At 40.3% G+C, this 27,649-nt stretch overlaps 4 protein-coding genes across 10 annotated transcripts; 3 read left to right on the top strand and 1 right to left on the bottom strand.

The window, feature by feature from the left end:
- Nucleotides 1–152: 152 nt before the first annotated feature.
- p2rx2 (purinergic receptor P2X, ligand-gated ion channel, 2) lies at nucleotides 153–4,703 on the bottom strand. 5 transcript variants are annotated; one of them, XM_058070366.2, is made up of 13 exons: nucleotides 3,776–3,821; nucleotides 3,554–3,644; nucleotides 3,418–3,476; nucleotides 3,277–3,348; nucleotides 3,107–3,182; nucleotides 2,933–3,029; nucleotides 2,099–2,179; nucleotides 1,868–2,021; nucleotides 1,503–1,633; nucleotides 1,335–1,425; nucleotides 1,189–1,254; nucleotides 1,020–1,097; nucleotides 153–504 (listed from the first exon to the last, which is right to left on the bottom strand). In XM_058070366.2, exons 2-13 carry the CDS (start codon nucleotides 3,609–3,611, stop codon nucleotides 406–408), a joined length of 1,062 nt encoding a protein of 353 aa, XP_057926349.2. In that variant the 5' UTR covers nucleotides 3,612–3,644; nucleotides 3,776–3,821; the 3' UTR covers nucleotides 153–405. The 5 variants fall into 5 exon arrangements, with proteins under 5 accessions (XP_057926349.2, XP_057926350.2, XP_057926346.2 ...); XM_058070367.2 differs by lacking the exons at nucleotides 3,554–3,644; nucleotides 3,776–3,821 and adding an exon at nucleotides 4,607–4,703 and having other exon boundaries at nucleotides 3,418–3,553; XM_058070363.2 differs by lacking the exon at nucleotides 3,554–3,644 and having other exon boundaries at nucleotides 3,418–3,553; nucleotides 3,776–4,079.
- Nucleotides 4,704–4,898: 195 nt separating this feature from the next.
- Nucleotides 4,899–11,597, top strand: pes (pescadillo). Its single transcript, XM_058070362.2, has 15 exons — nucleotides 4,899–5,078; nucleotides 5,253–5,332; nucleotides 5,419–5,572; nucleotides 6,064–6,173; nucleotides 7,059–7,230; nucleotides 7,334–7,423; nucleotides 7,669–7,785; nucleotides 8,542–8,619; nucleotides 8,702–8,791; nucleotides 8,893–9,023; nucleotides 9,326–9,451; nucleotides 10,400–10,584; nucleotides 10,660–10,805; nucleotides 10,890–11,057; nucleotides 11,316–11,597. Exons 1-15 carry the CDS (start codon nucleotides 5,055–5,057, stop codon nucleotides 11,388–11,390), a joined length of 1,746 nt encoding a protein of 581 aa, XP_057926345.2. The 5' UTR covers nucleotides 4,899–5,054; the 3' UTR covers nucleotides 11,391–11,597.
- A 1,571-nt stretch (nucleotides 11,598–13,168) lies between these two features.
- On the top strand, nucleotides 13,169–18,368 carry gal3st1a (galactose-3-O-sulfotransferase 1a). Of its 3 annotated transcripts, none has more exons than XM_058070741.2 (4): nucleotides 13,169–13,312; nucleotides 13,407–13,481; nucleotides 16,040–16,190; nucleotides 16,424–18,368. In XM_058070741.2, exons 2-4 carry the CDS (start codon nucleotides 13,472–13,474, stop codon nucleotides 17,541–17,543), a joined length of 1,281 nt encoding a protein of 426 aa, XP_057926724.2. In that variant the 5' UTR covers nucleotides 13,169–13,312; nucleotides 13,407–13,471; the 3' UTR covers nucleotides 17,544–18,368. The 3 variants fall into 3 exon arrangements, with proteins under 3 accessions (XP_057926724.2, XP_057926725.2, XP_078645881.1); XM_058070742.2 differs by having other exon boundaries at nucleotides 13,178–13,312; nucleotides 13,410–13,481; XM_078789755.1 differs by lacking the exon at nucleotides 13,169–13,312 and having other exon boundaries at nucleotides 13,350–13,481.
- Nucleotides 18,369–19,259: 891 nt separating this feature from the next.
- lztr1 (leucine zipper like post translational regulator 1) lies at nucleotides 19,260–26,910 on the top strand. The gene is made up of 19 exons (XM_078789753.1): nucleotides 19,260–19,835; nucleotides 19,917–19,979; nucleotides 20,044–20,100; nucleotides 20,176–20,255; nucleotides 20,352–20,460; nucleotides 21,428–21,511; nucleotides 21,591–21,648; nucleotides 21,727–21,866; nucleotides 21,942–22,143; nucleotides 22,432–22,542; nucleotides 23,115–23,207; nucleotides 23,283–23,378; nucleotides 23,741–23,930; nucleotides 24,007–24,176; nucleotides 24,280–24,563; nucleotides 24,890–25,039; nucleotides 25,571–25,676; nucleotides 25,791–25,871; nucleotides 26,260–26,910. The coding sequence occupies exons 1-19, from the start codon at nucleotides 19,669–19,671 to the stop codon at nucleotides 26,374–26,376; spliced, it is 2,358 nt and encodes a 785-aa protein (XP_078645879.1). The 5' UTR covers nucleotides 19,260–19,668; the 3' UTR covers nucleotides 26,377–26,910.
- The last annotated feature ends 739 nt before the right edge of the window (nucleotides 26,911–27,649 follow it).

Below are 27,649 nucleotides of genomic sequence, written 5' to 3'. Positions count from 1 at the left end.
CTTATTGAATTATTGCTCATTGTTCGTCTTGCACATCTCCTTCTGCGGTTCCTTCTGCATCCTCTCATTATATTCAACACATCAAAATGAGACCAGGCAGTTGAGAGAGTTTTATTTTTCTAAAAGCCTTTAAAAAGCCTGTTTTCCTTTTCTTTATTTCTGTGAGTTGATAGAGGGCATTTTCCTCACCGCACCTATCTTCCTCAAGCGAGAAATATCCAGTTAAACAAGTGAATTAAATGAATGAAAAGGCTCCGAGTCTATATCAACAACATTTAGGAAAACAACTGAACCTGCAGCTATCAGTACAGGCAACATGCTGCTGCGAAGCCCTAAGCGAACATATAGTACAGTGTGGCTGTTTCTGCCACAAATATGGTGATGGAGAGCGCAACCGTGAGCGCATCACAGAGGCACACCGTCTGACAAGTCAGAATGGTTTGAGCTGTAGCTGGTGATGTAAAGGAGTTGAGGAGGAACGGACACTGGCGGTTCACTAACAACCTGGAGTGGAAAAACAGAGAACTAGTCACATTGAAGATTGATTGATTGATCATGTGAATAGTGGATCAACAAACTGTAGGTTTTAACAGTCTTCATTTGCATAATGCTTTGTGAATGTATAATAATTGCACTGTTCAGAGTAAAGAATTATTACTAAATACATGCAAGAAAGTAACCCCAAAAAAACTATTGTGGCATATTGTTTTCACCTTATATATTAAATTGCCAAAGTTATTTTTCTGGGCCTCAGAAGGATATGTTTCTTGATCGAAGGAGTGCACTTCTAAACATTAGATTGCTTGAATGAATGGAATTCCATACAAAAAAAACATTTTTACATGAAGGATTATTCCAAAATACTTGGACGCTAATGAGTGTTATATGAAGATGCAAATATAAATTATTACAAGGTTGAAGGTTGATAGTTGTCACTGGTGATACATGTAAGTGATGCCCAATGTGGTATTAACAACAGTGCAAACCTTTTCATGATCTTTTGACTATTGGCTACTCACTTCATCAAACTTTCTCTTTCTGTAGGCTTCATCCTTGTCAATGAATGTCAGCATGATCCAGTCACAAAAAATGGTACACTAATATGGTAGGAGCAAGAAAATAAAGTTGTTTTTGTCAGAATGTACATTTCATGATTTAGACAAATAAGAAAAAAAAGTAATAATTTACAATTCCCACTGAAGTCAAGGCTGTCACTGTGCTGATGATGGTTGGGATTGGGCTGAATTTGCCTGCCTGTAATGATGAAACACGGCAATACAATGTTGCGGCAGAAATTCAGAAATAACTGCCATCCTGATAAATCCTTTGCTTACTTGTCCGTGAACAATGATGTCCAACCGGATGCCATAGGCTTTGATAAGTGTCCGAGACTCCATCCCGTTCTTGCGATAATACTTGGCAAACCTTGGTGATGGCGATGGTTAATAAAAGTAAAAGCACACATTTTCAACAATTTTCACATTTTAAACAGTTAAATTTACCTGCAACTGTACCCAGAGTTGGCCTGATCCTTTCTGAGATCAAGACGCCTGAAGGAATATTTTGGTTTGCAGCGGGATGGATCCAGGTCCAGATCACAGTCCCAATTGATGAAAACACCAATTACGCCTCCCTGAAAAATCAGTCATAAAACGATGTATCTTTGAAAATTATATGCAAACATTTTAACAAATTGCACATATTTATTCTACACAATCTATGGACATCCAAAACAATAGCTGTATAGCTCCAATATTTATCTTTGTAAACCTCTTGTATTAGATCACATTACGTATGTGCAGTTGTTCCCAATGAATCATTTAATTGGTGTGTATTATACTTTTACTGACTGTTTGACACTACTAACCGTCCTGCAGAGCTCACTGAAGTTCTCCCGGGCTTGATGGGCAATGTATCCCAATTGAAAGTTTGGACAGTAGGGTTCCTTCTCCTCATCATAGTGACATTTATTGAGGTATTTATGCCTTTTGCGCTTGTTAGAAGCACCCTTGATATTACCCCTGTCAAAGAGAAGAGCAATCATGAATTACTCTGAATCAATGTATACGTGCATGTACATGTTTGTGTATGCATGTACCTCAGCACCCCAAACTTTGGGAAAAGTATGGAGTTTCTGATGAATACTGTGAAATTGATGGCCTCCACCAAAGCTGGTTCTCTGTAATAATTAGACAAGACTTATTATATTCACACTTAGAGACTATTACATTACATTAGGATCCATTACAGTCCACATCACAGTCTAGTTGCCTCAATTCCTGTCCTTCCTGCCTTACTGCACAAGCACTTCGCAGGGCGGCCAGTGATGTGGCCCCTGGCATGCATCTGACTCGGTCGCTCCTCAATTTTAAAAGCACAATAGAAAGGGCAGGTGAGGGGCCCATCACCCATTACACCAATTTTTATTACATGTCACTCAAATACTGTACTGTACATCTCTCCCGCATACATACACATACACCCCTGAGAAAGATTTAGGACAACTCTTCATAAAGGTCATGTTTACTTTTTTGAAACTGTATTATAGATGCTGCACAGTGGATGAATGGTTAGCGCGCAGGCCACACAGCTACGAGATCATAGTTCTGTCTGGAGTTTTTCATGTTCTCCCCGTGCATGCGTGGATTTTCTCCGGGTACTCTGGTTTCCTCCCACATTCCAAAAACATGCTAGGTTAATTGGTGACTCCAAATTGTCCATAAGTATGAATGTGAGTGTGAATGGTTGTTTGTCTATATGTGCCCTGTGATCGGATGGCAACCAGTCCAGGGTGTACTCCGCCTCTCGCCCGAAGACAGCTGGGATAGGTTCCAGCATGCCCTAACAACCCCAGTGAGGATAAGCTGCATAGAAAATGGATGGATGGATTTTTACAAGACATCTTGTCTATAATTAATTTAACTATTCTTACCGTTGCACAGCATACTCCTCAATAGGGCACCAGGTTTGGATCTCACAGGTTTTGAAGGTATGATTGTAGTATCGAATACATCTTCCAGTCCGCCGTCCTGTCAAATGGAATTAAAGATGGAAAAGTTCGAATTAAGTACTCAACCATTCAAAATGAAGAGCTTTTTTGAATTACCATGGCCTTCGAAGTCAACCTCTCCTTGGACACATTGTGAGTCTCTCGAGCAGTTGGCCTTCGCAACACCAAAATACTGCAAACAAACAAAACTGACCCTCACGGTCCATGTATTTACCACACAGTTTTTACTATATTTAAGTTATACTGTTTTAAATAAGGACTATTACCTCAGCACAGGTTCCTGGCTTCTGGTCATACGTGACTTCTCGTCTCAGTATTGTACTGATGACATCTCCACCCTACGAGAGAGAGAGACCCCAGTAATATTGATTCATCTCAATTGATGCAATGTGTGGTAGATTCTGTACCTCTGAGGGTCGAACATATTCCACAGTGTCCAGGATTTGATCGCCACGAATTGCTGACCCTTTCATGCGAGTGTAAACAGAGCTCTCAGGACGTGTTTCACATTCTTGATACGCTTTCTGACTAATGAACACATACCTTGAGAACACACACAACAACACATGCACACCTCTCCGATTATCATCTTTGTGTGCATCTGAGACCGTCAATACTTTGAATCCTCATCCTCCTGTCTTAGATATAGTTCACCAATCAAACAAGCATGTTATCATCAAAAGGCCTATTTAAGTATGTTAGATGTAATCAGAAAATTAGCACATTCATAGAACACACATGCGATACACAAAAACAACTGCTTACCAGACAAAGTAGGTGATGACAATAAACTGAACCCCTCTGTAAATGACTCCAAGAGTTGTGTTTTTAACCACCATAATCTTTGGGGTTTCATAGTCCCAAAAGCCAAGAAAAAAGTCTTTTAAAAATCCCATGATTAATTTATGAAATGCTCCAAATACAGTACAATATAAATAAAGGTATAATAAAAAAAATCTACTCTTCCCTGTAAACTTTCCTAAAAATGGTATCACAATCTAATCACTTCAAATTTCCATTAATATTCCCTTATGTTCTCTGCATCACCGCCCAGCTCCAGTCTGCACATCCTTCATGCATCACTGTGCTTCTCCAAACCAGAGGATATGAGGGGGTGGGGTTGAACTGTGGTGTGGATTTGTACAGTACTATTGTCTGATGGTCTCTGTCATACACGTTTAACATATTTCTTTCTTCTTAATTTATTTCAGACATGCATACTATGTTACACCAATGTTTCTCACATATACACTTACAATACAATACACTTACAATATCTATTTATATACTTACATATATATACACACATATACACACACATATTTAAATATACATGCATATATATACATATATATGTATATGTATATACATACATAAATGTATGTATATATATATATACACATATATGTATATACATACATATACATACATACATACATACATATATGTATGTATATATGTATATATATATATATATACACATACACACACACATATATATATGTATTTTCCTGGTTTCAGTTTCAAATCCAGTCTGTATTGTCCAGATAAATGAATAAATACGATCAGTATTTCAGTATATCAGGATTCACTCACCTCACTTAATATCACCTCTTAATATCCCATATGTTGGGAGGTTGGAAAAGTTGCTTTTAAATAATTTTGCAACTTTTAAGTGGAATAACTGTTAAAATGGTTTAAGTTTACATTTTACATTTATATTGTTATTGTTATTTTGTTTTTGTTGTATTTGTTCAGGGCGTCATTGGAAAAGAGAGTATGCTCTCTGAAGCCTGAATGAATGGATAAGCAAAACATGTTTGATAAACAGAATTGTATTCAGTAGTTTTTACAATTGTTTTTCATTTTTATACAGGCAGATAGATGGGCAACCCGGGGTCCTGTTTTCTACCTTTCCTCTGCGCATGACAAATTGCACGTGTCCGGACTGCATGTGGTGGTGTTGCATTGCGTCCACTTTCTTGGACTATAGTTTTTTCAGCTAATAAACGAATCGTTTTGTGTTGTCACACATTGTTTTTAAATGGGGGGACTGCAAAAAAAGAAGGTAAATGCCGCCTTGTCAAGACATTTTATAGTGCTACGCTGTGGTAGCTAGCTAGTGAAGCTAACAGTTTGTTTTTTTTGGAGAAACTGGTGCAATTTTATCGCTGTATTCATACGACCTTGCTATGGAGTTGATGCATGTGATGTTAAAAACGTGTCTGTGCTTATTTTGCAGTTTGAGAGTGGCTCTGCCACAAACTATATCACCAGAAACAAAGCACGCAAGAAATTACAGCTGAGCCTCCCAGACTTCAGGTAAATTAATTTGTTCGAATTAAGGTTGTGTAAATTCATCTGTAACATCGGGTCTCACACTTTTAACGAATATGTTGTGATTTCAGACGACTATGCATTCTTAAAGGCATTTACCCTCACGAACCCAAACACAAGAAGAAAGTGAACAAGGGCTCCACAGCCCCAAGAACCTTCTACCTGCTTAAAGACATCCGCTTTCTTCTGCATGAGCCCATTGTTGGGAAATTCAGACAATATAAGGTATTATATATCATTATATATCTTTTTTTTTTTAAATAATACATTAATGCTAATTCTCTAACAGCGAAAATCAGCCATCCTCTCATGAATATTGGTATACATTTGGTTGGTACTACTGGCAGCTGCAAGTCAAGCTGGCCGAGAATGAAATCAGTTCAAAACTTGGGAGCAACTAACATTTTTACAGTTGAGCCCTAAAAACAGTAAACCATATCTGTCATCTCTAACTAGAATTTTTACATTAGGCCCACAAAAGCAGCAGAGATGCCCTGTTGCATAGAGAATCTTTGTCTAGCATTTTAAATGTATCCTCAAAAACAGCATACATACAGAATTTTTTGACTAGCATAAACATTATTTTACATTTATGATTTTGGGACCTATGACTGCTGTCTAATGCTTTGTGTTGACTGCGCATTTTTGTGAGATTTTAAAGTTGTTTTAATGTTGCAGATTTTTACAAAATATATATATTTTTTTCATTTGGAAAGGTGTTTGTTCGCAAACTCAAGAAAGCTTATGGAAAGACAGAATATTCTGCAGTGGAACGGTTAAAGGACAACAAGCCAACCTATAAACTGGATCACATTGTCAAAGAAAGGTAAGGCAAATATAAGACAAATACAGTGGTAACCTGTTTCGTTATTAATTTGTTTGAACATGCAGCTGAGTGGTTAGCACCCGAGTTCTATTCCACCCCCGGCCATTTCTGTGTGGAGTTGGCATGTTCTACCTGTGCATGCGTAGGTTTTCTCCGGGTACTCCGGTTTAAAAAATACCCACATTAAAATCCCACATTAAAAAATAAACATACATGTTAGGTTAATTGGTGACTCCAAATTGTCCATAGGTATGAATGTGAGTGTGAATGGTTGTTTGGCTATATGTGTCCTGTGATTGGCTGGTGACCAGTCCAGGGTGTACCCCGACTCTCGCCCGAAGACAGCTGGGATAGACTCCAGCACGCCCGCGACCCTTGTGAGGATAAGCGGTAGAAAATAAGTAAATGAATGGATGAACAAACAATACATTTAATATGGATTAATTAGTTTAACATGCAGAAAACAATGAAAAATAATTATTGTTTAATTAAAATATTGTTTAAGTAAATCTTCTCCTGGCTACTTTGTTAGCACCTTAGCCAACACTGTTGTTAGATAAGCTCTATCTGGTTGCTGCTGGATAGATGTGCTGGGGCGGAGTGCAAATGTCAAATGAATGTGCTTCATAGGATACTGTAGTATCACAAGATTTGGTATTGGGTGTGTGGTCAGAGTATCCTCCTGTCCGCAACTTCATTACCACCACAGGATTCAATGTGTCAAAGGTAAAATATGACACTTTTTGTTATGGGCAATATTGTACTAAAACAGAGACAAAATGTTGGCGAACATTGCTGTAAACCGAATCATTTTAAAACAGCGGTGTCCCTCATGATATTAATAATGTAGTATATCTACTAAAATGGAATGCTTTTCTATTGCAGGTACCCCACCTTCATTGATGCTCTGCGTGATATTGAAGATGCACTCTGTATGTGCTTCCTCTTCTCCACATTTGCTCGAACAGGAAAGTGCCATGTACAAACCATACAGCTGTGTCGACGCCTCACTGTGGAGTGGATGAACTATGTGGTTGCATCTCGGGCCCTCAGAAAGGTACCGGCTTTGTTCACCAATAAAAGTCTTATTGTCACTTTTTATGAATGAATTGTACTCAAAGGTAATCATCATTTAATCATTTTATTTTTTTTTTAAACAGGTTTTCATCTCTATCAAGGGAATATATTACCAGGCTGAGGTGATGGGGCAGCTAATTACATGGCTGGTGCCCTATCAATTCTCCCATGATGTAAGTACACAGAGATGAAAGACGGCTCATAGTGATTTAGCAATTAGTGAGCAGTCAGGTCTTGTTCGCAGCGTTGTCAGCATTTAGATCCAACCACTGCCTACATATAATTATGAACAAAGTCTCTCTCGCCCTATAGTAGTTTGAATGCATCAATGATAATAATGTGCTTTGAATTGTATAGTGCTGTTTAATGAAGAAATAATGTGATGGAACAACCTGGATGAACTGTTTTGCTCTTACAGCATCCTACAGATGTTGACTACAGGGTCATGGCGACTTTCACAGAGTTCTACACAACTCTCTTGGGTTTCATCAACTTCAGACTCTACCATTCCCTCAATCTGGTTTACCCACCAAAGGTATACATCAAATGAATGTTGTGTTTAGACCAAACAATGCAAGAATGCTGTAAAATCTCATCTCATATTTTGATGCTGAAAACTAGATGTCATGACAATGAGATGATATTTTAAGTGAAATGGAAAAAATGTTTCATTTGAGTCACAAAACGATGCATGTGTGTTTTGAAATGTTTATTGTCCCAGAAATTGGTGCTAAATTATACTTTTGTCAACATTTTTTAGGCCGAAAAAAACACCCGGTAATGATGATAATATACTATCTTAATAATGCAATTTATTAAGTTGGGTGTATGTTTGCTGTGACAGGTTCACTTTGTTTCCTTTTGTTGCAATCACTTCAAATCACAATCACAAATTTAGCATACTGATTTTTCCATGTTGATGGGCTCACCTTGCTCATTATTAATATTCCCCCATGGGGCTGTGGCATTTGGCTTTGCAAGCAACTTTTCCCCTCCGATTTCTACAACATTACCTTGCATTTTGCTGTGTATATGCACATAGTGAACAAGCCTGTTAGGAGACGAGAGACAAGGAAAACAGACAAGCATGCACAGGGCAATTTTCCATTTTTTTTTTGAGTGCTTTATTGTTGTGACTTTTTTTAAATGAGAACACTTGTCACATTCAATCCTGTGAGATTTTACCACAAGCTCTCGAGACATACCTTATGAAAACCACCCTCCCATAATGTCCGTTTACTCATGTTGTTCTATGCTTTTGTGTTAATGTTAAATGTTTTGAATTTTGCAGATTGACAGTGAAACAGTTCAAGAGCTGAAGTGTGAGAATGACGAAGACTATGCGTTGAACTCTGAAAGCTACTTGGAGGTGAAAATCTTGTCGACCCATATTACTTGGTCACCTGCTGGGCTTGCAAATCATTTTTAATTGTTAAATATTCTGTATGCAGAAACTTTCTGCCTTGAGTGCCAGTTTGGCTCGGGCGACTTCTGCTGTAGATGAAGATGATGTTCAACTGGACCACTTTCCTGTTGATGAGGTACAAAAGAAAGAACTTGGACCATGATTTGACTTTGGGAACCATTGTCATATGATAATTGTTTTTCCTACGAGTATATTATTAAAAATGTTTCCCTTTAGGAGGACTTCGAAAAAATGGAAGCAAGAGAAAAGGAACAGAAGCAACAGGAGGCCCATAAAAAGATTTTTGAGGGCTTGAAGTTTTTCCTCAACAGAGAAGTTCCCAGGGAGTCTCTGGCCTTTGTGATCAGGTGTGTAAGGCACTCGGTCACAGGAATGTAAACTTAGAGCATATTTTCATGTTTTCAAAAAAATTAAAAATAGGATTTACACCCCCACCTTTTCAGTTTTTGAAAATGTAAAAAAGACAGTGATACAGTATGTGTGCCTGGCTAGTAGTTTGTGATGGCCCCATCTAAAGAGGTGTGGGTTTAGACGTTCATGTACAACAGCCCTGTGGTCCACCATTGTTTCAGTTTGCCTACACAGACACAAATGTGAGAATGGCAAAACTAACTGTTGTTTTTTTCTCAAATGCTGTTAACATTTCAAGGTGTTTTGGTGGTGAGGTGTCATGGGACAAGTCTGTCTGCATTGGGAGTCCATACGATGTGACAGATGAGACCATCACACATCACATTGTTGACAGACCCAGCATTGACAAACCCTATATTAACAGGTAAAAAGAGATGTCTGTTTGTTTCTGTCTTTTACTCTTACTGAAATCTGTTCCCTTAACTACTGCTTTGTAGACAATGAGTATGTTTACAGGCAGTCAATATTCCGGTTTCTGAAACATTTGGAATAACCTGTTACATGAGCTATTCCTGGATACATGGTAATTGTAGTCAATCGGGATATCCCGATGAAACACGGACAACGTCTCGACACACTGAGAACATCATGACACAATGAGCGTCATTCTCGCCTCTTCCTCCTGTATCCAAAAAAACAAAAACAAACCACTACCTCCAGAACGGCGGATATTGAACAGAACTACTGGTAGTAGTTGCCTTTGTTTGCACTTTGGTGCTGATACTGACGAGCCACTAATAGTGGTGATGAATGTGAGTTTTCCAACCTTCTGAGATTCTCCAGAAGTCCCTGCTGCTGCCTCAAGATGCCGCCATTCCACCGCAGAGGCTCCAGGTTCTAATGCGTCGAGAGCATCTTCAAGTGCCAGCACACTTGCTGCAGTACCATCTGACTTTTCTTTGCTCATCTGGGTCTTCAGCCATATCTGCTGCGCTCTGAGCCGCAGATGCGTCTGTGTCCTCTGCATCCCAGGGATAAAATGCTGGCACTAGTCTGTCAGCTTGCCCCCACTGCAGAAATCAGCACACACAATGCGGCACACCCATGTCGTGTGTGTGCTCGCTGGCTGCAGGGGGCATCACATGTAATCTGTAGCCTGCACCAGAAGTGCTACATTGTGTCAGCATACACCAAAATCCATACCAAGGCAGTACTTGCAGTGTACGGCTCCCCAAATTGCCCCCCCCCCCCCTCCCCCCACCCACATTCCAAGACAGCACGCATTTGCAAGTACTGTGGGTTGGGAACGCCATCTTTGTCATAGGTTGTAAAAATTGTTTCAACAGTTGTCATGTGACGCCATTTGTTTTAGGTACTACATCCAGCCTCAGTGGGTGTACGACTGCGTCAATGCCAGAGTACTTCTTCCTGTGGAGGACTACTTCATCGGAGTCACTCTTCCACCCCACCTGTCTCCCTTCGTAGAGGAAACGGATGGAGATTATGTGCCTCCAGAGAAATTAAAGATGATGGCCTTGCAAAGAGGAGAGAAACCCGGTAGGTTTATTGTGGCTTTGCCAAGTCTATAGCCCTTAATCACTTTTTGAAATTAATCAACTTCTTGCATCTCAGCCGAGGAAAATGATGAGAGTGAAGAAGAAGAGGAGGAAGATGAGGAGGAGGAGGCAGCGGAAGAAGAGGATGATGGCGAGGATGAAGAGGACGAGGTGGAAGAGAAGAATCTTAAGAAGTTAGAGGAGCAAAGATCCAAGGGCAAAGTTAGTGTCACATGAGACATCTTTCTTACCATCTCTCATATGCTACTTAAATGAAACATAATAAGTCTCCCATTTTTCTTTTAGTCTCTACAGGTCAAAGTGACCCCTGGAAAGCTGAAGGTAGAGAACCGCGCCAGACTGGAGCAGGAAGAGAAAGCTGAGGAGAAACGTCTGGCCATCATGATGATGAAGAAAAGGGAGAAGTACCTCTATGACAAGATCATGTTTGGAAAGAAGAGAAAAGTCAGAGAGGTTTGTCCATTCTATTATTGATTCAATATGGATTTCAATGGTCAACTTTGTTTTGTACTGATAAGAGTTTCACATTTTTAACATAGAGTTCATTATATCCAGTATCTGCCCTCTTATCGGGGCGAGGAATGTTAAACACTATAGCATAGGCGCCTTTTAAAGAATGTGCAGTGGATGCGATGATTCATTGACCTCTGAATGAACTGTTTTAGCCCAGTTGACTTGTGCTTATTGGTTTCTTTTGTTCCTCTCCCAAAGGCTAACAAGCTCGCTGAAAAGAGGAAAGCGCATGATGACGCTGAAAAGGCAAAGAAGAAAAGGGCCAGAAAATGAATTGTGATATTTTAAGACTGTCACATAACTGTTAATAACACTAGTAACTGTGTAATTGACATCCCTTAACAATGTAATATATGCTGATTGTTTAATTACTGGTGACTGCCTGCTTTTTCTCCATCTCTTGTAACTTTTCATTATTAGAATGTTACAACGAACTTGTGTTCATGATCATGCAACAATTATTAAATACAATTGTAGACATCTGTTTAGTTCCTGCTTGATTCTTGACACAACACCTCATAGTAAAAGCGTTTTAGCAGATTTGTATGGTAATGGTGGAACAGCTAACAAACACTGCAAGATTCACAATGTCTTTATTCTTCCAAGAGTATCTACAGTTGAGTATACCAAATAAGAGCAGAACAGGTAACATTTTCTCTGTATAAACAGCTGGGATGTGCCATTATACATACACAAATGTAATATACTTTAAAGGGCACCTGTTGTGTTCTCCTATAGAGCAGCTACACATAACCCGCACAGAAAAATTAATAGATTTTGCAGAGCCTACAATATTCCAGCTGTACTTCCTTTTGATTTGTGCTTCCTCCCAAAACAGTCTTAATTTTAATTTATTCCACCCACGGCCCGCATCCGGGCTTGCCCACTCTTCTGTGATTGGTCACAGCCTCCAACCATATAAGGAAGTCTGCCCCTCTGACATCACGATGGGGCAGTTTCAGGGCTCACTTCCAAATGCAAAAACCTCATTATCTGATACTTTGGCATTGTTTAACACTAGAATACAACATTCTGACTACGTTTATAGGTCAGAAAAGTGGAAAAAGCATAATGGCTCCCCTTTACCTCTTCAAAAGACCTATGGGTTACTAAATTTTCCATAATATAGTACCAGAAGAGAAACTGAAAGTTTGAAAGTGTGGTCAGTGTACCACTGTTGATACAGCTTGCCTGGTTGGCTGACACTTTCACAGAGGATGTTCAATGACGACTGAGCGTTGTAAGGCTCACTGCTCTCTTGAGATGCTGTTATGGTCCTTGTGGGCTTTATCTCAATATCCTCATTCAGTTTGAAGCCCACTCCCCTCACCCTAATCTACATTGAATGCATGCCCACCAAGGGCACTCTGAGTGCCGGAAGAACGAAGGGTGCTCAACAAAACAGTGTCCACATCCTGTGAGATGTGCAGGAGAGACACACTGTGTGTTTGGTCCAGAATGTTTACTCAGCACCAAATACAAAAGGATGTGTACTATGATTTAAAGGGACAACTTTGCTTAATTATGTTATATATTGTTTGGAATTTATATTATTCATTGTTACATTTTAAAAAGTGAACAGTAAATTTGTGAAAAATTACATTAATAGTTCATAACGCCACTTGTGACATGTACAGTATATGTTATGGTCATTGTGGATACAAAATGCATCTTCAAGTCAACTCTCGACTAAATGGTAATGCAGTGTGACAAACTATCTGCCCCATGTACATTCCACATGTATGGAAAGGATTTCAAAGAGCTCGCTCATAAGTCTTGATCAAGTGGTACAATTACTCTTTTTGTTCTTCGGTTTGCTGCATTTGTTCTGTTTATGCTGATTCCACCCCTCCTATCAGCTTGCAGTGTGTGCAATCAATGGCCCTCTGTATGGAGACACAGAATAGGGACTATGCAAGCCTCTCCTCCTTCGCTTTATCCATCCCCCCACCACCCACCGTCTTTCCCTTGTTAGTGTTTGTGTGTGTCTCTCTCTCTGCCAAGTGCTCATCCCCTGACAGAATCCCTGATGTCACAGAGACAAGAACCTCCCTGCAGTGCTTCATTCAGCAAGATAGCTTTTGGATTTGTAAGTTAAGTGCGGGGAGGCGGGCTGAAGCATTAGGTGTACCTGCAGAGGCAGTGTGAAACTGGAGAAGATGAGGGCCATATCTTAGCTGTGGACATGTGATAAGGTGAGTGTGCATGGTGCTATGCTGCTTCTTGTATCACTGTGTGTCAAGATCAGATGTAAGAACTTCTGCGGGAGCTAGAGCAACTTGTTTTCAGCAGGGGGAATACAAAGGGAAAGGCTATGCAACCGGACAAGTGGCACCTCTTTCCAGGCTGGCCTAATGCATGAATGTAAGAAATCACTCGTCTTTTCTTTTCAGTTAATTTTGTGTATTTGATTTACACTGACATATCATCTATGTACGTTTGGTAAATATGCTTAGTTGAAGTGTGGTATATAAAGCAGCTATTTAAAATGCATACCAGTTATTTACTCTTGAATTCAATTGAATAGTTTTAAATGAAGCAGTCATAGAAAACACATCATAGAGACTACATAAAGGATTCTGTCTTGGGAATTTAGCTTAAAAACAGTAGTTATAAGCTTTCAGCATGTTTTAGTGAAATGGACCCAAAAGCATTGCCATACCTTCAACCACAACATCTCTGTTGTGGACTTTCATTCATTGGGTACACCCACTCAATTGGAATTAAATCCATACAAGGGTCCAACAGGACGGTGGCTAGAAGTGCTTTGGAGTTACAGTACATGGACAACGTCACCACATTTTCAGACGACAGCATGGACCAATTAACAGGTTTCTAAAATGCACACATGGAGATAAATCCGCCAAAGTCCTGCAGCCTATGAACCCAGAAAAGGACCAGGAAGGACAGCATGGCCAGACAAAGACAAACACACACCCTAAAGTACATATATACAAACAGAACAGCAAAAAATGGTGTGCACTGATTAAAAGTGTTGTTTGCAACATTGCAAAAAAATGCTGCCCTTTAATACAGATGAAATCCAGCATTTTGAGAAATGCTCCAAACGTTTGACAGACAGTACGAATTGCCTGTGAGAAAACACGGACACAAATAACTGATTTCAGATTTTGATTTCAGATTTTCTCTTATTTCATTTTAATATGGTCAATATTATATACGTATGTACTGCACAGTCTCAAATGTATACATACTCACATTCACCAAATCAAAGGTCTTCAGCTTGATAAGTCTAAGCCCAACTAACTGAGCGATTATAATTGACTGTAGCTGTAATTTCTCCCTAGCAACATAAAGGAATGTGTTTGACTGGACCATTAAATGACTGAAGGGGAGGCAGTGCAACCTTTGGTTTATTGCGCCACTGATGGTATCACATCACGTTTTACATAACCAGTAGGGGTGTTACGAGATCTCGTGTCATGAGATAAAGTCAATCCAGACCTATATTTACATATTTCAGATATTAAAGGGGAAGTGCACTTTTAAAACAAATTTTGCCCATCATTCAGAATCGTAATGAAAAACATGAACACATATTTTTTTCCCTTTTTCTGTACACTGTAACACGAGAAAACAAGTTAATATGAGCTAGCCAACAATGCACATCATTGGAACACACTTATATTGACGATGAAGCCCTCTAAAAAACCTCTAACAACGTTTGACATAGTATATGCTGTGATCATGCATTAACACGTACAATAGTGATAACGTGTAATAGTTGCAACATTCCCGAATCTTCTTTCTCTCATCTGCAAATGATGTTGAGGGGTGTTAGTCCGCCCTATAAATATATATAATAATATTTCACTTACATTAATATTAAACTGAATGTAATGCAGTGTTTGATGTAGTTGTTTATTCCAAAGAAATTCAGATGGGAAAAATGTTAGATGACGGATGACTGTAGATCAGTGTCTCCTGAAAACATTCTTCATTCATTCTCGCTAGGAAAATAGCTCAACTCAAACTGAAACACAGCGTGACTGTTTCCCATTACAACATTGTGATATCGTTTTCCTCAAGGATGCATTATTTATTTTGTGGGACATCTGAGAAACCTAGGCTGCACAGCGGACGAGTGGTTAGCACACAGGCCACAGAGCTAGGAGACCCAAGTTCGATTCCACCCTCGGCCATCTCTCTGTGGAGTTTGCATGTTCTCCCTGTGCATGCGTGGGTTTTCTCCTGGGACTTTGGCTTCCTCCCACATTCCAAAAACATGCTAGGTTAATTGGCGACTCCAAATTGTCCATCGGTATGAAGGTGAGTGTGAATGGGCACATATAGACAAACAACCATTCACACTCACATTCATACCTATGGACAATTTGGAGTCACCAATTAAACTAGCGTGTTTTCGGAATTACTCAGATGCAGATGCATCTAACGGCATATGTAAGATATTTTTTATGACACCCTTATTTTGTTAACACAGATGTCGAATAAACAGCCAAACAGCCAAGTATGGAATTGTGTTGTTGTGTTCCGTGTGTGTAGTGAATGTCTGTTTCTAACTAAGACGAGCTGGGTGCCAAAATAAACATACAAAAAAAAAATTCACCCAGAAATTGCAAGTCGTTATCTGGCATTGTAAAACGCTCCTTACGTGAAGCGGTGAAAATATCCTCATCCAGCGGGAATACACACACATACACAACCACACTAGGATGCTAAACTAAACTACCCCTGCTAGCTTCTGTTCACGTTCCACCACCTTTTGCAGGTGGTTATTACCGTTTCAACATGTTTAGGTCAGGAGGGAGCTGTCTGTAATGACATTCCACCATCGGAACAAACTCTGTCCTTTGTTATATTCTTTCAGATTAAAAAAAAAACAACAACAAAAAAAATGCATGTGCTTGTAATACATACTGAATTACAGTGTATTTTTTTAGGTAACCCTTGTATGTGCTGGACCATGGCAGGCAAGCAAAGAAGGCACTGGAGGTCCATGTGCAAAAGTGTGGTTCTTGGTGTCCTGGTGACCAGCTGCATGATGCTGCTTTACTGTCTGTCTACGCCACAGGTCCCCCTGAATATGCCTGAGTATGGTGCTACACACTTTCGCATAACCCATATTCATGCATACACATGGAATACATATAGAGCTACTGGTAGTTCATGAGCTACGTGGAGACCCCTGACTTAAGGTGTATGAACACATGAATAACAATTTTCATGGAAACAGAATAATAGGTCCCCTTTTAAGTATTTGCTTTTAATGGCATTGACTGTTGTTTAAGCACAAATGTAGATTTGACTGTGTCTGATTCCTGCAGAGTTCCAGTGCCTTACTCCTGCGCCCACCGTCCATCCCAGCCAGCCAGCACAGGGAGGATTTGCACCCCCCAAGTGGACATCATGTTCATGAAGACCCATAAGTCAGCCAGCAGTACCTTCCTCAACATCCTTTTCCGCTTTGGAGAAAAACATCGACTCAGGTTTGCCTTCCCTGATGGCAGGAATGACTTTTTCTATCCCGCATTTTTCCAGCGCTCTCACGTCAAAGACTACAAACCCGGAATGTGCTTCAATATCATCTGTAATCACATGCGCTTCAATGCAGGCGAAGTGGCCAAGCTGCTCCCTCTTGATACCTCCTATATCACCATTCTCAGAGATCCTGTTGAGCTTTTTGAGTCCTCCTTCCACTACTTTAGTCGTCTGGTGCCTTTCACATGGAGGATACCAGGAGATGACAAACTGGCTGAGTTCCTCCATGACCCACACTACTACTTTGACGCAGAGGGCTTTAACGCGTTCTACCTCAAGAACCTGCTGTTCTTTGACTTTGGACAGGACAACATGCTGGAGCTGGATGATCCGCTAGTAGATGAGGGAATCAGATCCATCTCCGAACGTTTCCAGCTGGTCATGTTGAAGGAATACTTTGAGGAATCTCTCATCCTTCTCAAAGATGCCCTTTGTTGGGAGATGGAGGATCTCCTCTTCTTCAAGCTCAACACCCGCAAGGGTTCAACAGTATCCAAACTGACACCCTACCTGAGGGCTCGGGCCCTCGAGTGGAATGCTCTTGACTGGAAATTGTACCAGCATTTCAACAAGACCTTCTGGAAAAAAGTGGATGTGTATGGACGGCAGCGCATGGTGGAGGATGTGGCAAAGCTCAGACAGAGGAACGCAGAGATGGCGGCCATCTGCATCGAAGAGGGTCATGCTGTTGATGCCAGCAGCATCCAGCAGACAGACATGCAGCCCTGGCAGCCCATCGGAGAAAAATCCATCATGGGTTACAACCTGAAAAAGAACATTGATGAGGCCCATATGAAGCTGTGCCGCAAGATGTTGATGCCGGAGCTTCAGTACTTGACTGAATTCGGTGTCAGCCTGTGGATCACCAAACTGTGGGGCCACATCAGATACATCATCAACTGGTGATGACGCATGTGAACACGTGAGGGCACACTGGCATGGAAAGCATGAAGGAAGAGTGACTGAAAGGATTTACAGTCCACATCTTAATCATGTGACCATTGTTTGAGGATGGTTTTGCTTGCTTTACATTCAGAATATACACTGTTATGATTCTGATGGGTGCTTTAAAGAAACATTGCACAATCTACAAATACTGAACTATTTAAGTGAGTTCTGGCACTGTTTGTGAGTATGTCATTTAAACAGTAAATATCCATGACGTTCTGGAGGAAGCAGTAACATTTAAGAATGGAATAAAATGTTCTGTTTATAGATAAAACTAATAAAATACCACAGCAATGAGAGCATATATGGAGATGAAAAAATAATGCAGTGATGCAAATCATTGCAAAAGCAGCCATGATTCCAGTGACAATTTTCACTTTTCTTCTATTATTCATTTCACTGTGAATTTATGTTACGAAGCAATGCTAAAAATGTGTAAGTTCTACAAAAAGTATACACTATATACACAAGTATTGACCATGTGAATGTTTTATTTGTTATGTGTTTTAAATTTCATGGCGATTTGACACAATAACCAAATGGATCAAACACAACCCATATGTGCAGCTTTTAACAATTATGTCTATGTTTATATTCATGATACATTATAGTTATGATTGATGACCATTTTAATCATTGTATAGATTATTATTGTTATACTGTAGATCTTATAATAAGTTCCCACATTTGTGCTAAAAATTTAAATTTGGACATTTTCTTGCCATTGACTGATTTTATTGCTTGTCCTCTCTCCTAATTATAGCCTTAATAAAGACTGTTTATGAATCGTAATCAAAGTTGTTGTTTTTTTTTTACTTTACAGGTCAACCCATGTTTATTGTGGTTAGCGAGAGAAGTGAATTTAGGAAAAGTAGGATTCTTTCTTTATATATACAATATGTTCATAGCTATGGCAGCAACTGAGAACATAGCATGTGCTATTTACTCACATTCTTTCGCTTCTACGGGGTTATGTTTTTCATGCAGCATTTACAACATCATGAGCAAACTATGATTATATGCAAACTAGATTATGACATCATTTTGCGACTTCTGGCAACTTGTATGACAGTCTATTGCTGCTTTTATTACTGAAAAGTTGGCAACGGTGCTTGTAGAGTTAATGGAATAGCCGCCTCAGCAGAAAGTGGAACAGAGTGTAGTGCATGGTACCAAAAACTGTTTCCCAAGTATATTAGTGCTTGTGTAAATGTATAATTGAGAGGAATTGACTTACATTTCTTTGTAGAAAGGCGCTTTATGAAACAAACTACATGTACTTTACAGCACAGCCGTGACCCATCCATTATTACGGCAACGTTGACATATCGCAGCAGGGAACAATCCCACCCGATGCGGTGTCAACCTAAGCTTAGGTTTTGCACTGTCTATTAGAGCAATTAATGGCTGAGCAGTGTGCCAAGGGCATGTTTTCAATAAAATCTTTCTGGATTCTGCTCACCATCATGGCGGCCACAGAAGTGGATGCAGAGTCTGCTCTACTATTATCTAGACTCCTTGGTAGAAATATTGTTGCCTAATGCTTAAGGTCTGTAACTGCTGTAAAATACAGTATATGATGGATAATTTCACGTGCATGCTAACAACAGGTAGCAGTTCAAATCGGCCAGCCTGAGAAGTGACTGGCATAAATCGGCAGACCGGATATAGACGCGTTTTGCACATGCGTAGAACTGATTGCTCTTCCGGTATGGATTCCTTCGTGACAGATACTTTTATCTTAAGTAGTTCATTATTTTTCTCTTAATTCTCTCAAAGGTACACACCAACTGATGCAACTACCCTTGTAAAGCAGATATCATCGAGTGCTATCCGTCCAGTTATTCTGACATTTGTTTCGATTTTCGCCGATGTTTTGCGTATTAGCATTAGCTTTCCAGCTAGCGGTTGTTTTTACCATAGCCACCAGCTAACCGGAAACTTGTTTTATTTCTATTTTCTGAAGTGTGTCTTCGTCTATAACGCCATGCCCGACAGTTGAAATAAAGACGTTAGGCCGGAGATTTCACATCAATAATGCCATTAGACGCCGATAAGTGGCCCTGATACATGCTGCTGTTTGATGAGAGGGGGTAAAATGTCGTGTAAATCAACCAAAGTGGCCCCCAGTGTTGACTTTGACCACAGTTGTTCCGATAGCGTGGAATATCTGACACTGAATTTTGGTCCTTTTGAGACCGTTCACCGTTGGAGAAGACTCCCTCCATGTGATGAGTTTGTTGGAGCAAGGTAAGATGATAACAGCACGAGATTTTTATCAAACGTAAATTAAATCAAATGTGTGTGTCCACATGTATTTTCTTCTTACAGGCGCAGTAAACACACTGTCGTGGCATATAGAGATGCTATATACGTGTTTGGGGGAGACAATGGGTGAGTACTGTAAGGTGGCTATTTTTTTGCAACATACATGTTAAAATTATGTACTGCCAAACAGGAAGAACATGTTGAATGACTTGCTCCGTTTTGATGTGAAGGACTGCTCATGGTGTCGGTAATAATTTCAAAATATAATATTCAATATGATTGTATGCTGTGACTGTATACTTGACAATATTATATTCCACAGGGCCTTCACCACAGGAACGCCACCTGCTCCCCGCTACCACCACTCAGCTGTTGTTTACGGCAGCAGCATGTTTGTTTTTGGTACCTTTTTATAGATCCTTATTACTGTATATCTAATATTGCAATATTTTAAATATATGCACAGCTGATGTACTGTACCTTCAAAATATTTTACAGGAGGCTACACTGGAGATATATACTCCAACTCCAACCTTAAAAACAAGAATGATCTTTTCGAGTACAAGTTTGCAACGGGGCAGTGGACTGAATGGAAAGTGGAGGGGAGGTAATGTATTTTGTTTAAAATGTTTTAAATCTTTAAGGCTTCATTAAAGTGTACTCACATGTTTGACCTGAATGACAAAGAATGTCAGCTTCCCATTTTTTCCCACTTTTGCAAGAATGCAATGTGTGCCATCACCTTGGAAGTGAAAATAAACATAAAAGAGACGCGTCCACCTACGTACATTGGCCGGTCTTTTGGTCCAATTGGTAATGGTAATGGTTTAATTTCATTTGAACATGCATTAGATTAGGCTGCACGGCGGTCGAGTGGTTACGCAAACCTCACAGCTTGGAAAGTTTAGTTCAATCCCACTCCGGTTTCCTCCCACAATCCAAAAGCATGCTAGGTTAATTGGTGACTCCAAATTGTCCTTCTTCTAGATCATATTTCTCCTCTCTTGTAGAGATGTATTGGATGGCATTTTTAGGTAATTGGTTATTTTTAGCCTTGTGCATTATTTTAGCTGTTTCAAGATTAACTATAGATCAACTATAAACTATAATATTAACTATAATTGCCCTGCTGTTGTGACCATTATTAAGGATAAAGATTATTAGTTTAGTAATATTAGTAACATGCACTGTTACAAGGACACCTGGGGTGTATTGACTTCTATGTATATTTTTTTCGTGTTGTGTGTTTTATATAGTACTGTATTGTACTACTGTATTTTATGTCTGTTGCATGTTCTGTGTACAGTGGCAGTGACTTAGGCCTTAGTTTAGGTATAAGGATGCCAGCCAGGTGTGTGAGAGTATACTGGTGTACCTCACTCCGTGAAGCCTGAATAGTTGAGTCTTGGAACAGAAGTTCTGCTGATTATGTTTATACATTATGTTTATACAGTACGCCACTTTTTTTAAAACACATTTTGATATTTTTTTCTTTTAGTAACTGTATGGACACATACTATATTCAACTAATACAAATGATTTGACTTTCTGTTGTTCTGTTCTTTCTGTTTTAGTTTGCCAGTGGCTCGCTCTGCACATGGGGCCACAGTGTACAGTGATAAGCTGTGGATATTTGCAGGTTATGATGGGAATGCCAGGTATGTTTGATTATACAGATATGTGTGATAGCCATGTGCAAAATCATGAGGTATTCCCCCCCCCCCCCCCCACACTTAGGCTGAATGACATGTGGACCATCAGTCTGCAGGACAGAGAGCATGCGTGTTGGGAAGAGGTTAGTATATTAGTTTCATCAAGAGTGGTGCCCACACAAATACTTTCATGTGCTGACGTCTTTCTGTGTCATCATTAGATCGATCAGAGTGGTGAGATACCGCCATCTTGCTGCAACTTCCCCGTTGCTGTATGCAGGGACAAGATGTTTGTCTTTTCTGGCCAGAGTGGGGCCAAAATCACAAACAACCTCTTCCAATTTGAGTTCAACGGTCACATGTGAGAAAATCCTATTCTGCTGAAATGACTTGCAACTTATGAGAGCTGCTAACACTAGATCCTCATTCCTTGCAGGTGGACCCGCATCCCCACTGAACATTTACTGCGAGGCTCTCCACCACCTCCCCAGCGGCGTTACGGACACACAATGGTTGCATTCGACCGACATCTGTATGTATTCGGAGGTGCTGCTGATAACACCCTACCCAACGAGCTGCATTGCTATGATGTGGACTCTCAGACCTGGGAGGTGATCCATCCCAGCCTGGACAGTGAGGTATGAAAGGCTAAGGGTTGCCAAGCAGAATCTTATAAAGTTATAAAGAATAATATGAATATATGTAGTCGTAACTGTATGAATGTGCGGCTGCTCAGGGTCCAGACAGTCTCTCAGTCTGATGCACTCTATATTCTGACTAATATGTCAACAACTGTTTTTGGCAACATTTCTAATGTGCACACCGTCTCTGCATCCTCCCCACACCCACACAATGCTGGCTCCACCAGTCACATGCAAAGTACATTCATTTATACAGTATATTTTGAGTGTCCCCTCTCTCCTCAGATGCCCAGTGGGAGGCTCTTCCATGCAGCTGCTGTCATTCAAGATGCCATGTACATTTTTGGAGGGACTGTGGACAACAATGTTCGCAGCGGAGAGATGTACAGATTCCAGGTTGGCATTGTTGACATTATATTTCATACATTGATTAGACCGGGGGTTCGCAACTTTTGCTATCCAAGGAGTCATTGTGTCTCCTCGCCCATTAATGAAAAATAGTCTGGAGCCACAAAACATAGCTTAAAACATCATCTTTGAAATTTGAATATTTTGACCGGTTACAACAACAGTATACAACACTTAGCAGTATGCATGTGTACTGGATAGCCAGCCAGTAAGGTTGTGATCATATGTTGATTAAACGTCACAACCTGGCGCCTCAAGAAATGTGCAGCACAGTGAATTGATTTCAGTGATTAGCTTACCACAGAGAGGAAAATATGTCTATATCATGTCTCAATGAATGCAGGCAGGCAAACACAACAATATCCTGTCAGGACTCAGCCATGAAGGATTCATTGATATTTTTAAGTATTTTCAAAAATGCGTTTTTTCCCCCCTCGGGTTTTTGGGAAGGGAGCCACAACAAAGAGGATTCGCATGCAGCTCCATAGCCGCAGGTTGCCAATCCCTGGATAAAACTATTGTCATCGTTAATCATTTTCTTTTGAACTATTTTCTTGCAGTTTTCATGCTATCCAAAGTGTACTCTCCATGAAGATTATGGCAAACTGTGGGAGAACCGTCAGTTCTGTGATGTGGAGTTTATCCTGGGAGAGGTGAATTTAACTCTACATTAGTAAGGCAGTAGTTTACAGATTTTGTTTGTTGAACCTATTTTTTATTTTTAACAGCGGGAGGAGAGAGTTTTGGGACATATTGCCATTGTGACTGCAAGATGCCAGTGGCTGCGCAAGAAAATCCTGCAGGCTCGGGAAAGACAGAAACAGGTCAGAAGCAAGGAGTCAGTCACATGACACCATGGCTTTGGTGGGCTGACCTTTCATGAAAGGGCTTGGCCTAGCTATTGAGTTGCTTGGGCTTCAGTCTCTCCTAGTACTACAGTACACCTTCACAATACAAAAGCCACGGTCAAACATTGCAGTGCAAAATTTAGAGTTTACTAAAATATATGAATTTGTTCATAAAATAATTAATGTTTAAAAAAAAAAGTTGTACTCCATTGCAAACTGAGGCACAATTTTGGTGTAAATTTACTAACTGGGGCGTACACTAATCGTGGTTGCACTGTATTTAAATTCACGATTCATGCTGGACCTCTCCTGGTTGCCTCACTCTAAATGTGTCTCAGAGGCCTAAGCAGGAGAGCAGTGAGGAGAGTGATGAAGGGGCCACAGGAGGAGGAAGCCATATCCCAGGAGGCCCCAGATCATCAAGCAGGCAGCCACTACTGGAGGTGTCCATCAGGGAAGCAGAAGCCCAGCCTTTTGAAGTCTTAATGCAGTTCCTCTATACGGACAAGATCCAGTACCCACGCAGAGGTAACTGTCGTACTCTAGAATATAATATTGACAATCAACAAGTTGTCCTGTCGTTGTATCTTCTGTCTGTGCTCAGGTCATGTTCAGGATGTTCTGCTAATCATGGATGTTTACAAACTTGCGCTTAGTTTTAAGCTCTCCCGCTTGGAGCAGCTGTGTGTGCAGTACATTGAGGCTTCCGTCGACCTGCAAAACGTTCTCAGTGTTTGTGAAAACGCCAATAAGCTCCAACTTGACCAGCTAAAGGTAATTTTTATTGGTGGTGATGCTCATCTCAGATGAGGGGCATGTGTTGTGTTCAAAAGCAGAGGATGTTGCTGTCCCTCCAACAATTTCTGTGTTCTTTCAGGAACATTGTCTTAACTTTGTAGTGAAGGAGTCACACTTCAACCAGGTGATCATGACGAGGGAGTTCGAACATCTGTCCACGCCGCTAATTGTGGAGATTGTCCGACGAAAGCAACAGCCTCCTCCCAGGTTGTACTCGGACCAGCCTGTGGACATTGGCACCTCGCTGGTGCAGGACATGAAGGCCTACCTGGAGGGAGGTGGCTTGGAGTTCTGTGACATAATTCTCCTGTTAGATGGACATCCACGACCTGCTCATAAGGCCATACTGGCAGCTCGTTCAAGGTACTGACTTCAACAGGGGGAGCTATTGAGTGCTTTTTGTGAGGGAGGTGTAGCCCAGTCTTGGTTGGGTTATGTTTCAAATCCCACTGCAGACAAATGGAAATTCCAACTAGTTGTTGGAGAGCGTTGTCTGCTTCCCGATTACTGTTGATGCGCCCTTGAGCAAGACACTCAACACCACTTAATTTCAGCTCACTCAGACATCCAATCTCATTGGCTGCATCCTTCAGAGATCAAAATTAGTATAATGAATATATCCATAATGTCACTTTAGTATTGTTACTTTTTGCTCTTGCAACTGTTAACTTTATTCTGTGACCCCTCAGTTACTTTGAGGCGATGTTCCGCTCCTTCATGCCAGAGGATGGCCAGGTAAATATTTCCATTGGTGAGATGGTTCCAAGTAAGCAGGCGTTTGAATCTATGCTGCGCTACATATACTACGGAGATGTCAACATGCCTCCGGAGGATTCGCTGTATCCTTGTCAAACTTAAACACTTCATTCACTTTTGATCCTTTCACTTTCCTGTCGAGATGGGTTGTTAGGTTTAGAAGAAGGCCTCCACAGTAGTTTGACATGTGTTAATCGTATAAAAACATAGAGGATGCAGATGAAGCCAGTTATACAGTTAAAATCTACATTAGTTTTTCTATAACATAGGACCCATAAATAGACTGCAGTGCCATCCAGTGGTCTTTGGAGGAACTGTATAATCCACTAAATGTCCTCTGAGTTATGTACACTTGTGCCATATAATGGGATGCAATACAAGTGCTGTATCAACAGTATAGTTCTTGTGTACAAACTATTAAATAAATCATAGTACTCTGTCATGTTGAGTGTACTGTGGAGTAAATGATGGTGCTCAGTTTCTTAGGGATGTACAGTAGATGCTACAATGATCAACATTTTAAAGATAACTATGACATAAAAATGAAAGGATCAAAAGGTAAACATTGCACTTAAAATCCTGTTTGTCTTTTCCTTGACCCTTTTTTCAAACAGTTATCTGTTTGCTGCACCATATTATTACGGCTTTTCAAATAACAGGCTACAGGCTTACTGCAAGCAGAACCTGGAGATGAATGTCACTGTGGAGAATGTCTTACAGGTATTTATGTATCAGGGGGGAGGAGTCCTCAGAGCATGCAGCGGCCAGATTGGTCAACACTGTCATAAGACCCGTCTACTCCCATGTTTATGTCACAACTGTCCTACGTTACAGATCCTGGAGGCAGCCGATAAGACGCAGGCCCTGGACATGAAGAAGCACTGCCTCCACATTATTGTCCACCAGTTCATCAAGGTGGGTGGGCTCATGTTCAGCGCCCTGGGGGTTTGCTGCCCACTCGCTGCAGCTGAGCTAACCTTGTAGTCACGTCATCTTTGCAGGAGACTTGACACTATTGGCCTGCTAGTGGAGCGCACCACCTCTCCTCTGTAGAGAGGAGAGTGTTTACAGGGCAGCCGGCTGAACAAGCACCTCCTGGCATAACCACGAGGCTCAAAAGGCCTCTCTTATTATTAGAGTTTATTTTCTCAAGAGCCCTTTGTCACTGATATTTTTGTTATGCTTGCTTCATATTTTTCAGCATGAGCAAATCCAGTACAGCTTTATTTGACTCTGTTTGACTTGGGTTTTTTCCTCCTCTCCCCCCTTTTTTAATTTTTGCTCTCCTCCTCCCCTTCCAAAGGTATCCAAGCTCCCAAACCTGCGGTCCCTCAGCCAGTTGCTGCTTTTGGACATCATAGAGTCTCTAGCTACACACATATCAGACAAGCAGTGTGCCGAGATGGGCTCCGACATTTAGGGTGATGGCAAGAGCTGCACTTTTTTTCCCATTTCTCCCTGTCCTTCCATAAACTGTTTACAATATCTCTATTCCATTCCTCCCTTTTTATATGTGAATTTGCACCTTGCATGTTTCAGTCGCACTAATGCGTCATTCATTTGATATTGTGTTTTGATTCTCATTCTGCATATCACTTTCAGTTGTGTGCTCAGACACGTTAAACCTCTTTGTTTGCTCCCTTTTGCCAGTGTTTTTCCCCAATGTTGTTCCTACCATGTTTTCCTGCTTTCACTAGCAAACTACATAACTAGCATTTCTCGCTCCTGGATCAACATAATTACAGGAAACCTAGAACATACAATGCTTGTCTTATATTTATTCTCTCTCTTAATTGCTATACACATGTGCCATGTTAACCAAAATTTACACACTTTACCAATGTTTATATGACAATACAGCAATGTATATTAAATGACATCTGTTAATAGTTAGTTACTCATGCAGGTTGCAGTGTATTTAAATCCCTAATAAAACTGTTCATTTAAAATCAAATTGGTATCTTCATAGTACTACTGATTTATTCAGATTAGTTTCCTTACTCCAGTTTCCTCCCACATTCCAAAAACATGCCAGGTTAATTGGTGACTCCAAATTGTCCATAGGTATCAATGTGAGTGTGAATGGTTGTTTGTCTATACGTGCCCTGTGATTGGCTGGCGACCAGTCCACGGTCCCCGCTTCTCCCCCAAAGACAGCTGGGGTAGGCTCCAGCACGCCCGCAACCCTCGTGACGATAAGTGGTAGAAATAGAATGAATGGATCAATCAAATGGGGCAAACCTCTCATAATTTTATTACCTGGCAATGCTGAAGGTCAAAGGTCGACCTCAACAAATTATCAAGGTCTTTTGCAGTGTCAGTTTTCCACAAAATAGTGCTCGAAAGGATAAAATTATTAAAAAAAATTCAAATTAAAAAAAAAAAGTTTAACCGGCCACTCATTGAAACATACATCACTGTACTTGCAAATTCATCAATTATTGTAGTCTATTTGAAGACATTATTTAAGTAACTTTAAAAAATATCTATAATTACTGCTTTCACTATTTTATGTATAGCTTTTTTATGTGTTATTTGAATATTTTTTGTAGTTGATTGACAGAAATCACAATGTTCTACTGATTTTGATGAGGTTTGCCTCAAGTTAAAGTTACCAAATATGGTCCCATACCCTATATATTTCTACATAATTTCGAATCCAATTTTCAAGTATCACTGTTGTACACTTGTAC

The sequence above is a fragment of the Doryrhamphus excisus genome, linkage group LG3 (genome assembly GCF_037039965.1).
Source record: "Doryrhamphus excisus strain RoL-2023G ecotype Guam linkage group LG3, RoL_Dexc_Guam_v1.1, whole genome shotgun sequence".
NCBI lineage: Eukaryota > Metazoa > Chordata > Actinopteri > Syngnathiformes > Syngnathidae > Doryrhamphus > Doryrhamphus excisus.
The sequence above is the reverse complement of the archived record's forward strand: the minus strand, read 5'-3'. Positions and strand labels throughout refer to the sequence as shown.

Coding starts and splice junctions, on each gene's coding strand:
- gal3st1a (XM_058070741.2), top strand. Junction 16,191..16,423: donor GTCCCCCTGAATATGCCTGA/GTATGGTGCTAC, acceptor TGATTCCTGCAG/AGTTCCAGTGCCTTACTCCT.
- p2rx2 (XM_058070363.2), bottom strand. CDS start 3,906: ATGGGATTTTTAAAAGACTTTTTTCTTGGCTTTTGGGACTATGAAACC. Junction 1,098..1,188: donor CCTTGACTTCAGTGGGAATT/GTAAATTATTAC, acceptor CTACCATATTAG/TGTACCATTTTTTGTGACTG. Junction 505..1,019: donor GAAAGAGAAAGTTTGATGAA/GTGAGTAGCCAA, acceptor TTTCCACTCCAG/GTTGTTAGTGAACCGCCAGT.
- pes (XM_058070362.2), top strand. CDS start 5,055: ATGGGGGGACTGCAAAAAAAGAAG. Junction 6,174..7,058: donor GATCACATTGTCAAAGAAAG/GTAAGGCAAATA, acceptor TTTCTATTGCAG/GTACCCCACCTTCATTGATG. Junction 7,786..8,541: donor ATCTGGTTTACCCACCAAAG/GTATACATCAAA, acceptor TGAATTTTGCAG/ATTGACAGTGAAACAGTTCA.
- lztr1 (XM_078789753.1), top strand. CDS start 19,669: ATGAGAGGGGGTAAAATGTCGTGTAAATCAACCAAAGTGGCCCCCAGT. Junction 21,867..21,941: donor TTTGAGTTCAACGGTCACAT/GTGAGAAAATCC, acceptor CATTCCTTGCAG/GTGGACCCGCATCCCCACTG. Junction 22,144..22,431: donor ATCCCAGCCTGGACAGTGAG/GTATGAAAGGCT, acceptor CTCTCTCCTCAG/ATGCCCAGTGGGAGGCTCTT.